We start from the raw sequence: 12,500 nt of genomic DNA, 5'->3' as shown, positions 1-12,500 counted from the left end.
TCGCTGTCCTGACCTCCAAACTGCCGCCTGGGGTGTGACCTCATCCTTCACAAACGCCAACGCGGCTCCTCCCCGCCCTCCACCGCCCTCTCACGCGTCAGGTCGCGTTTACAACATGTTGACGTGTCTCCACACATTAGCTCATGTGGAGATGGTTACTATGCTCTGGTTCTCTGGAGTCTCAGAGTTATTTCTGGTACCAAGGTACTAACCCTTTCGTAAACGTTGTATATTAATCTTATACACAAATCGAAAAAAAATGTCTGCCGGATAGATTGATTGTGTTGGTTTGATAAATATGCCCCACATTACTTATTGATTACAATTAAAATACATGTTTTATTTCTCATGTGAATGTTATTTGGGCCATATTTTTTTCAATCATATTTTATTTCCTATTTCTGGCAGAATATTGCTTCTCGGGTACCACGTATATAAATTCTGGTACAAAACTTCAAGTATATGAAACGAAAAGGTCAGAGTGGAGCATTTTGATATTTACTCCGTGGCTATGAGGAATTCGTGTTTTTGGTGACGTAATCAGATTCCTATTCAGCGTACTCCATGTGGGATCTGGCCGCCAATGTTGGCGAGGGACCTTGACAGGTGACAGAATATAAATGTGGTCGTTACAGTAGCGACAGAGAGAGGGAGAGAGAGAAAGAGAGAGAGAGAGAGAGGGAGGGAATGATAAAACAACCAGGTAAAATATCAAAGCGTATCAGAGAGTGTTATTCTGCTGGAATTAATGTTAACGTCTTCAAGACAGCCACTCACCCGTGATAATGACACACCTGAAGAGTGAAGACAGACATGTGTGCGATATTGTATCCCTCTCTCTCTCTCTCTCTCTCTCTCTCTCTCTCTCTCTCTCTCTCTCTCTCTCTCTCTCTCTCTCTCTCTCTCTCTCTCTCTCTCTCTCTCTCTCTCTCTCTCTCTCTCTCTCTCTCTCTCTCTCTCTCGCTCCTCCTCTTTCTATTGTTTCTCTCTCTCTCTCTTGTACCTTTCTCTCTCTGTCTGTTTCTAGTCTCTCTCATGACAATGCTGCTTCTTTCTCCCTCCCACTCACTCTTTCTGGCTCTCAAACACACACACACACACACACACACACACACACAGGCACGCACGCACACACACACACACACACACACACACACACACACACACACACACACACACACACACACACACACACACACACACACACACACACACACACTCACACACTCCCAGACACACAGACACACAAACACTCTAGCGCAGCATGACTAGACTCAACAACAATATTGTTGTTGAGTCCAGCAGTCCATTCAGCCAAGTCTATTCAACAACATAATGGTGCATATTTCTTTAAAAATATATATCTCTTCAGAGCATATGGTTGTGTTCTGGCCTCCCGTAGGAACAATACGAAGCAGGTTTTAATGAGATGGAGCGAACCCAAACACAGAGCTTCATGAAACACGAGAGAAAGAGTAACTGGAGCCTATTTCTGATACAGAAGCAGATGATGCATATAGTAGAAAAAATAAGGTTGGTGTAAAGGACTGAACTGCTAAAGATATTAGGTTGGAGAGGGTTTGTGGAAGGGCTTTGGCGTGGTTGTGCTCAAGGTTAGGGACAGGGTAGTACAGTTGCTAACCAGAAGGTCCTGATCCTCTGTGTCCACAGCCCATCTGTAGTGACCCTTGAGAAAGATGCCTGCTCCTTAATGACATGTATCTACACTTCATTGTAAGTGCCTATCGATATGCATCAGTTAAAAGACTATGTAATGGTGAGGAAAGGATAGCAATAGGCCTTATTCACTCGGCAGCCATCATGGTTCTGCGTTAAGTTTCCCCTACCCAGCTAGCGTTTAGAACCAAGAATCAATCATGGTGGATGAGCCAAGGGAAATACCGGGTCAGTATACATGACCCATACTAACGACACCATTACAAATACAACCAGGCCATGGAAGAAGGCCCAGCTCTCCATAACTCAGAGGGCCTAGTCTACATCTTCTTGTGGGTTCTATATCAGACTCGTAGCCCCCCCTCTTGATGATGTTTGAACCGCCCAAACATATCTTGTCGCGGCTAAATGATTACACCTTGCCGGAGAGAGACCCATAGATCGCTACCCTGCCAGCCGCCCACTTTAGCCTGTTGCTTAACAGCACACACGTGCCTACAGTGTGTTGGTGTAAGTGTGTGTGAGCAAGTGTAAGTGTGTGTGTCCGTCCTGTGCGGGAAGGTAACGAATAGCGGGGGGGGGCTCTAGTCAGGCATGTCAATGCTGCAATTCAGCGAGAGAGGGAGAGAGAGAGAGAGAGAGAGAGAGAGAGAGAGAGAGAGAGAGAGAGAGAGAGAGAGAGAGAGAGAGAGGAAGGAAGTAATTTCTCAGCTGGCCGCGGGGCTGCTGATAACGGCAGGCATCTCTCTCTCCTGTTGCTCACCTCCAATTAGAGGAGGTCACGCTGACACACATCAACAAGAAGACACCAGGCAGTACATCAGCACACAAACACACGTGCATGCACGTGAGTACACACACACGCACGCATGCACAAAAGCACGCACATACACACATTGTCCTTCCACATTGTCTTATCAATAATTGTCAAGCCTCTGTGCACATATTCTCTCTTAGTTTGTGCTCACACACATGAATGCAAATACATTCCGATTCATAAAAGCTATACACACACACATAGCCACACAGGCGCTGAATGGGTTTTTGTGTGTATTATTTACACACTATCTCACTTGTGCAGGCTCCCTGACCCATTGGACTTGATGTAATTAATGCTTGAGGCTACATTCCTGCTAGTTTCTGTGTGGTGGAAAATGGAAAAGCCAGTGACCAGGGCCGGGTTTAAAAAACCTCTCTGTTTTAACCGTGAGTCTCCCAGACCGCCCAGAGAGCAATTTCCTCTAAATCCGACCAAGTATAACTAATGCAAACCCAGTAAGAAACACTCTGTCGCCGTCAGCAAAGACCTATTGCTAAATCCTACTGTTGGTATTTAAGGATGAGAAGAAATTGTGTTAGTTTAGAAGTAGTTAGTAGAGCCATATGCAATGGTTGCATATAGTATGAGACATTGTAGACATTAAAAATTGCACAGTACTTTATGCAACCATTGCATAAATTACAATGCAATATGTAATGTCTACAATTCCCCTGAATACTGTATCCTTTTGTCATTCAAATATTGTCTTGTGTTTCTCCATTTCTGCTGGATGTCTGCACTATGAGCACAGCAGCGACTACACAGAGGATCCCTGTGGATAGAAAAACCTTTTAATCACCCTTTGCTATTTACTTTAGGCTTCTCATAAATTACAATCCCTGAGCGGTTTAAAAAAAACAGCTACTGGCATTGAATTTTCCTGCATATACACACTGACTGGATACAGAGACAAACAGCTAATGTTATTTTCCCATAATATTACACAGACACACTTAAATTACATGTTATTCTGTCTATACGTCCACCTGACTCACACACACACACACACACACACACACACACACACACACACACACACACACACACACACACACACACACACACACACACACACACACACACACACACACACACACACACACACACACACACACACACACACACAGACACACTCAAGTCCATGTTACTGTGACTCCTGCGAGAGTCTTTACAAAAGCCTCAGAGAGTTAAAACAGTCCTTACAAACCCTCAGAGAGTTAAACCAGTCCTATAAACCCTCAGATAGTTAAGACAGTCATTATAAACCCTGAGTATTCAAACAGTTTATCCCTGAGAGAGTTAAGACACTCTGAGTTAGGTTTAGAGTGAAGACAGTCCTTATAAACACAGAGTTAAAACAGTCCTTATAAACCATGAGAGTGTTTAGACAGTCCTTATATCCCCTGAGAGTGTTAAGACAGTCTTTATAAACCCTGAGAGTGGAGGGAGTCCTAATAAACCCTGAGAGTAGAGTCCTAATATACCCTGATCCAATGCAGCATCCCACTTTCCAGAAACCATTATCTCATCATCTCTCCCATCTCTTGCAACGCCGCTCAGATTAGCAACTAAACATCGAAGCTCGCGCCGCTCCGCCCTCCCTCACCCGCCTCTGCACCTCCCCTGCACCTCCCCAACCCCAGCATGAAGATAATTACCCAGGATGCAGAGTGGGTCGCCGATGCGGCAATGTGCGGCGCCCTGGCACTGTGAAATAAACACCGGCTCAGGATTCGCCCGGCGCCGCGGCGATGCCCTCAATCCTCTTTAGGAGTGACCGGATTATCTCACATAACCCAAATACTGCGTGTTACCGCGGCAACATGCCAGAAATTACCCAGATGTGCTCGCTGCGGCGGGTCATCCGGTCAGAAGACAGATGACAGGCAGATGTGTGTGTGCACGTGTGTGTGTGTGTGTGTGTGTGTGTTTCTTTGAGGGCTCTTGAGTATGCATGACATTACACGAGTGTGACACCCGATGAACCACCATAGGATTAAAAAATACCTTTCTGTGTCCCATATTTTGAAATATATGTATAAATATATATAGAGTTAGTGTCTTTCCTCTCACCTTCTCGCTAGGCATCTCCTTGCACCTTCTGCCTGCCATCTCCCCTCCCCTTCTCTCACCTCCTCTGCTCTCATTTCGTCTCCCCTCCTCTCCTCTCACTTCGTCTTCCCTCCTCTCCCCTCCCCACCTCTCACTTCCTCTCTCCTCCACTCCCTTCTATCCTCTCCCCTTCACCCCTCTCCCCTCCTCTCCCCTCTTCTTCTCTCTTCTCCCCTCAGCTTGACTGCCTCTGTGTTCTGCGACTGACAGCTTCAAGTCGCTAAAACTCTTACAATAACAATAATCCACACATTTTATTGAGACATACACCACAGACACGACCTCACACGACGATGGTCGACCTGTTTCTTTTTGGAGTCATCGCTTACCTGTAAGCGTTCCACTTAAAACAAAACACTGCCTCCCCTTCACTGATCCAACAAACCGCTGGGGTTGGCACACATGCGCGAACAAACGCATACACACAAACGCACAAACAGACACACACAGACACACACACACGCACACACACACACACACACACACATACACAAGTCTAAAGCCGTTTCCCTGAGAAGGGAGGAAGATGTGTCATTCTCTCTCTCAGGCTTCGGTCCGCTGAGAGTAGGATCAGAGCAGACTGGTTCTGATTGGCTGGAGGCGTGAGCGCATCTTAGTGTAGCTTTCAAAACAGGTCTGGAAGGAAGAAAATATATACTAGCAGTTAATATCTATATGTAGTAACGTCAATGCTACAGGGCCACCTGGGAGGCTTTTATTGGGCTCCACAAAGTACGAAGGGTGCTGGTGTTGGAAGCCAGTTTATTGCATGGTTTGCAGATAACGATACATGTCCTGGTGCTCCATGTTGCCATGAAGGAGAACTCTTCTTGAGTGTAAGTTGATGGCTTGTGCAGCCTCACCTAGCCCCAGAGTCCCATCGGTCTGACTCGGCCCCGGTGAGGCTGCTTAAAACAGCCATCACCAACACGCACTCCCACAATATATTTATCTAAAATACTTAATCCAGCCATAACACTGCCTCCAGACAGAAGGAGACAGACAGACAGGCCGACGGACACACACGACAGACTTTCAGACAGGTGGATGAGAGCCAACAAGCAGACAGACTTACAACAGACCGAGAGGGAGGCAGAAACAGAACAAAGAAGTCAGACCGACTGAAAGAGACAGAGATATAGATAGAGCTGGCCTGTCATCTCTGTCCCAGTGAAATAAGCCTTCCCCCAAGCAGCAAAAATCTGCTCATCACGTTGGGTGGGGCCTTTGAGATCCCCACTCCCCCCCAGGGGGCCGCAGTAGAGCACTTATTAATGGAATCAATAGTGACAAGGGCCCGAGGAAAAGTGAACACTCGAATTCATTGGCTCCTTAATTACATTAGTTTAATCAATTATAGGTGGTGTGCACTTGATTCCGATCAGATACACACGGAAGGGACTGCGACACGCTGCAGGGAGGGAGAGGGAGGGAGGGATGGAGGGGGAGGAGAGGGGGAGAGAGAAGTAGGGAGAGCAAAGGATTGAGCGGAGGGAGAAAAAGAGAAAGAGACCTAGATAAAGAAAAGAGATGGAGGTGAAGAGTATAAAAGGTAAATGAGGATGAAAGGTTCCGTTGAAAGAATGACGAAAGAAAGGTGGATAAACGGGACGACAGACATACACATAGACCTGCGGACCAATCAGGAAGCGTTACTTGGATGACCGTATTGGTCACAGCCAATCAGCGAGCCGTGCATGACAGAAGGTGTTGGCTGGACTCTCCCCCTAGCCTTGTTCTAGCAAGCCCAGTTCTAATAATAACAACAACAACCACAACAACACACAGCCTGGTGTGTCTTTCTCCCTGCGTGTGTTCAGGAAACCTCTCACCTACATAAAAGCATCCCCATATACCCATTAGAGCCTGCTGGTGTGAAGTCCTTTCTTCTTTTGCTTCTTTTGCTGGGTAATTACAGCGCTAGTGGCTCGAGAGGTTTGGCTAATGTTAACGCACGCCAATGTAAACCGGCGGAGACAACAAGGCCGCACCCGCCACCCCCCCCCCCCCCCCCCCCCCATCACCCAAATAGCTCCGGTAGCGACCGTGAAACTCGGCCTCTCATCTCTGACTCATGGTTTTTTATTTGAGCCAATCAATATGCAGCAGGCCCTGTCGTCAGGGGGGCTGCGACCTCATGATTAGCCTGGAAGGGCTTTGTGTTCAGCTTTTTATCACCGGAGTGTCTGGTTTCAACACCTAGACCCAGGATTTGCATTCCCACACTTTCTCTCTGTGGTGGAGGAGGAGCCCTTTACCAGCACAGGTTGTGTTGCCTCAGCCTGCTTCTAGGTAATCTAGTGCAGCGGTGGCTTGGTTGGGCAATGCACCCTTACTTAAACAATAAACATGTACTACTGTTTATGTAACAACAAATATCATAGATATATATCTATATATATATGCATATATATATATATATGTACAATGGGTATATATATTTCATGACGTTTTCCTTTTCTTTGATATGGTTGTCTCTGGCAACTGGGCGTTGCCAGAAACGTATGGCCTAGTACACTAGGCCATGTGGCATGTACCAATAGGCTCAGCCCTGGCTATAGGGGTCCTGGCATCTTGCAAGGGATCTGGAATCTAGGGGCCAGCTTCAGCCCCAAAAAAACACTATTTTCTCACCTCTCTCCTCTCCTCCCCCTTACTTTAATCACACTTTCATTCTCTCTTCTCCTCCTCCCCCATTGTCCTCTTCATCTTTATGCCTCCACCATCACCATCTTCCTTCTCTCCTCTTACCCTCCTTATGTCTTGTCCTATTACCCTCCCTCCCTCCCTCCCTCTCTCTCCTCCGCACCTCCCCTCCTCCTCTCTGCTCCATCATCCCCCTCCTCCTCCCTGTCTCTCCTCTCCCTCTTTTCCCTGCTCTCTGCAGCACTGATATGATTCTGTATACCATCCTATAGATAAGAGCACAGGAATTAGACTGCAGTCTCTCGCTCACTCTCTCTCTCTCTTTTCCCTCGCTCAATCACGCTTTTTTTTTCTCTCTGCCCCTCTCTTGGGGAACCAATCACAGGGCTGCCTGATGACAAACGTCTACTCACTACATGCCCATCTGCTACTGATGTGAAAGTCATCCAGCGAAAGCCACTGATTCAGCATACACAATAATGTACACGATCATACAAGTACAGACACACACAAACACACAGATTCAGAAAACACAAATAAACACATTCACAAACTGATTCAGCACATGCACAGACACACACACAGGCACACACACACACACACACACACACACACACACACACACACACACACACACACACACACACACACACACACACACACACACACACAAACACCCACACGAACACATGCGCACACACTCATACATGCAAGGACACACACAAACACACACAAATGCGCACACTCATGCACACACATACACACACACAGCTTGCAGTGCAGTGTGCAGCGTGCAGTTTGTATTAGACTAATGTGCCGTGCATGCAACTAATGCAGCTAAGCTGATCTAGGAAGATGCACGCATCCAAATAACAGCTCTGGAAGGAAAACATAGTACAGGCTTTCTTCAACCCGGCTGCTAGAGCATCACACTCGAGGGCGTGAGAAAGAAACGCTCCTTCAGACCCGCCTCCGCTGCATGAACCAAACTCATCTGCCTAGACCCGCAGGGTTCATGGTGTGTGTGGTAAGGTTGAGATGCTAATGTGTGCATCTTGCCTTGTCATGTGGTGTGTGTGTGTGTGTGTGAGGAGAGAGATGAGAGGGATATGCGTCTGTGTCTGTGTGTGGGTGGGTGCGTGCGTGTCCTTGTTTTAGCCGACACTTGAGGATGTGTTAAGGAGCATGGGGGGGGGGGGGGGGGGTTATGCCTGGAGGTTTGGTTGGAAGATGTTGTCTTTACTTTGTAATTACTTCCCATGCATGCACTTCTTCTGAGAGAATTTGAATTCTCGCTAAGTTGACGTCTTTAAAACACATGAGCATTTATCTAGCGGGCTAAGGAGACAGGAGAAATTTACTTACTAGATTATCAGGGATTAAAAACTTAATCCAAACAAACCTAATTAGTCTGGATCAAGGCCTGGACCGCACACAGACACACACACGCAAACACACACACACACACACACACACACACACACACACACACACACACACACACACACACACACACACACACACACACACACACACACACACACACACACACACATACACGGTTGCAGCGGCCCTGGCAGAACCCAACAACTTGGACCCAGGGTTGACGTAGCGGCAATAGAAATTATCACCCAAGTCCAGCGGCGGCACCATGGCCGCTTACCGCTAATCCGGTTAGCACATCCTTTAGAGCTGTGCGCACAGAAACACACAAGCAGCGTTCGCCAAGGCCCCGCTGGCGCAGCTATAACAGCCTCGTAGACAAGGCTTGAAGACTAGCGGCTAGGCTAAGTGGTTGAGCAAAATGGCTAAGCTAATGTGTGTGTAAGTGTTTAAGGCGTCTCAGCCCACGAGTCTTCAAATGAACAGATTAATGATTAAACGCGTGAGCGACCTGCACGACGATTATCAGACAAGCCCACGAGGGCTAAGCGTACTTTAATATGGTGTTTGTGCACACGTGTGTATCTAAATGATTGTGTGTGTGCGTGTGTGTGTGTGTGTGTGTGTGTGTGTGTGTGTGTGTGTGTGTGTGTGTGTGTGTGTGTGTGTGTGTGTGTGTGTGTGTGTGTGTGTGTGTGTGTGTGTGTGTGTGTGTGTGTGTGTGTGTGTGTGTGTTGGTGGAGCGTAAAACTAAGATTAGTTTTGATTGTTTTTTGTCGGTCCCCACTACGTAATAGGTCCACACTTTGATCGGTTTCTGTACGCAACTGCGTGTTTATCCAAGATAGACTCTATATGTGCACCTGGGTGTGTATGTGTATGACATAGAGATGGGGAGATTATACTTACAGGCCTTTTCACCCTGTAAAGCCGTCATACTAATCATACAAATGGAATGACAGCAGCAGAGTAGAGGGAGTGAGAGAGAGGGAGGAAGAGAGAGAGAGAGAGGGAGGGAGGGAGGGAGGGAGGGAGTGAAAGAGAGAGGGTGCAGGAAGAGAAGGAGAGGAGGGGGGAGAGAGGGGAATGAGAGGGAGAACGTTGAGGCAGAGAGAGTCACAGATAGCAATAGAGAGCGAGAGCATGCGGGCTGAGCAAGGAAAGATGCAAAGACACACAAACACACACACACCTATACAAATGGGAACACGCAACCACTAAAGTTCAAACGACAACACTAACATTGATCAAATAACCAGTAATGAGTACATATGCAATTCATCATAAATAATGTGTTTGTGATTAGATAGACAGGGAGTGTGAGCGAGAAAGAGAGAGAGAGAGAGAAAGAGTGAGAGCGAGGAAGAGCGAGAGCGAAAGCGCGCGCGCGAGAGAGACAGAGACAGAGAGAGAGATGACGAGGACCACAGCGGACCTCAGCGGACTGCTGTCATCGCAGGGGATGAAGATGAATGTGGGTGCCATTGCTCTCTAGTCAGGCTGAAAAAGACCATGTCCGCATTCGTCTGGCTCTGGTCCCCCCCTCCCTTCCTTCTGGTCCCCTCCTCCTGCCCCCCTCCTCAGCTCTGCTCTGCCACAATCAGCACAAAACAGGCCGGGCCGGGCCCGTCTACCTGACAGCTCCCTGTGCAGGAGGGGGGGGGGGGGGGGGGGGGGGGAGGGGAGGCTGTTTTTATTAACAGTCATTCATTGAAATGACCTGGGTCGTGAACCCTGCTCAGAAACCATCCCCATGACGACCACATGTACAGGACAGATGGTGGGCCGGACCCAGGAAGTGACCTCATCCCGTTGGCCGATGTATCCCTCCCCGTCTCTCCTTCTTTCTCCCTCGCTCTCTCCTGCTCTTCTCTCTTTCCCTGCTCTCTCCCTCACCCACTCTCCTCCTCTCTCCCTCTTCCCCGTCTCTCTCTCTCTACCCCTCTCTCTTTCACCCTCTTATTTTTCTCTATCTATCTCCACTCTCTCCCTCTCTCTCTCTATTCCCCCCATCCCCCCCCCCCCCCCCCCCCCCCCTCTCGTCATGTCTCTCTACCACCTCACTTTTTATAGGAACTGTCCAATTGGTGATCTATGTGTGGTAAAGTTTGCGATGTGAGGTACAGTAGAAGAGAAACCTATAGATTTACAGAAGCAGAGCCCCCATCCATGTACGCATGCATGCAGCAGAATGGAAGATTGGCGTTATGGACGTACGCCAGGATACCACGGTAAATCACACAGCGCCCTTAAAGGGCCGTGTACCTAGAACGGAGTATTAACCGAGTACACACCACGCAATATTAGACCAAGCATACGCCATTTATCACATACACTACTAAACCCAGCATACACTATGAACTACTTAACTCATTGTACACCATGCAGCACAAAACCCAGGAATCACTATGCACTACAAAAACCAGCATACACAATGCATTAGATACACTACTAAAGGCAGTATATACTATTCACTACTAAACCCAGTCTACACTATACACCACTAAAACCATGCACTGATAAAACCAGTATACACTATGCCCTGCTTGACCCAGGATACACCATGCTACTTAACCCAGTATACACTATGTACTACAAAACCAAGTATGCACCATGCAATACTTAACCCAGGATACACCATGCACTACTTAACACAGTATACACTATGTACTACTAAACCCAGTATGCACCATGTACTACTAAACCCAATATACACTGTGAACTACTAATCCCGGTGTACACCTTGCACTACTAACCCCAGTATACACTATGAACTACTAATCCCGGTATACACTATGAACTACTAATCCCGGTATACACTATGCAGGCTACATGCAGGCAAAAAAGAGCATCCTACAACCTAAGCAGTCATTGTTATACATGTGTAACAGCAGTTATTAAACCACCACACACACACAGAACCACATACACAACCACACACATAGAGTACATGTTTGCATACAAGCAAGTAAGAAAATACACATGCACACGTATGCATGCATGCATGTAAACACACACACACAAACACACAAGCACACACACACACAAACACACATCCATAAAAAACAAACATAGGTATACATTTAAATGCACACATGAGCATCTCTATGATCCACTATAAATGAATGTAAACAAATACCCACACACACACAGTTGCGCAGACACAAGAACACACACACACACACACACACACACACACACACACACACACACACACACACACACACACACACACACACACACACACACACACACACACACACACACACACACACACGCACACGCACACAATACACAGCACATCCAATGCACCCAGAACAGCGGAGGGGTGGTGTGTATGGACTGTTGTTGTGAGAACATGGTGGGCTTGGATGGGCTGATGGAGGGGTGGAGGGATGGAGGGACGGGAGGGGAGGATGAGCGTTATACTCACAGCTCTGAGTAGAGGATGTGCAGGTTGCCCACATTGTCTGTGTAGTTGGCCGGGCTGAGCCACGGCAGGACCAGCAGCAGCAGGGCTTTCATGGTCAACCCTCGGCAGCCCCCTCTCGCTCTCTCTCTCTCTCTCTCTCTCTCTCTCTCTCTCTCTCTCTCTCTCTCTCTCTCTCTCTCTCTCTCTCTCTCTCTCTCTCTCTCTCTCTCTCTCTCAGCTTCTCTCTATGTCTCTCTGTCTACCACTCTGCCACTCTCCCTCTCTCGTACTCTGTGTTTATGTTTCTCTCTCGGACTGAGCTCCTCTCTGCACCGGAGCTCTCCTCTCTTTATTTTCCTCTTCTCTGTTCCTTCCTTACTCCTTCCTCCTTCCCCCCTCCCTCCCTCCCTCCCTCCTCCTCCTACGTTACCTCCCCCCCTAACCTGGCAG

The 12,500-nt window shown here is 47.7% G+C and overlaps 1 protein-coding gene across 2 annotated transcripts in view; it reads right to left on the bottom strand.

Moving 5' to 3' along the window:
• lnx1 (ligand of numb-protein X 1) overlaps positions 1-12,500 on the bottom strand; it is a 43,553-nt gene that overhangs the window by 19,128 nt on the left and 11,925 nt on the right. The window contains exon 1 of one of the 2 annotated variants that reach the window (XM_030372789.1): positions 12,072-12,270. The exons of the other annotated variant lie outside the window; for it this stretch is intronic. Coding sequence (XP_030228649.1) covers positions 12,072-12,163 — 92 coding nt within the window. The 5' untranslated portion in view covers positions 12,164-12,270. Of the gene's footprint in view, positions 1-12,071; positions 12,271-12,500 lie in introns of those variants that run through there. 2 annotated transcript variants of the gene reach the window in all.

The sequence above is a fragment of the Gadus morhua genome, chromosome 12 (genome assembly GCF_902167405.1).
Source record: "Gadus morhua chromosome 12, gadMor3.0, whole genome shotgun sequence".
Lineage (NCBI taxonomy): Eukaryota > Metazoa > Chordata > Actinopteri > Gadiformes > Gadidae > Gadus > Gadus morhua.
Note: the sequence above shows the minus strand (reverse complement) of the source record. Positions and strands in the feature narration are given on the sequence as shown.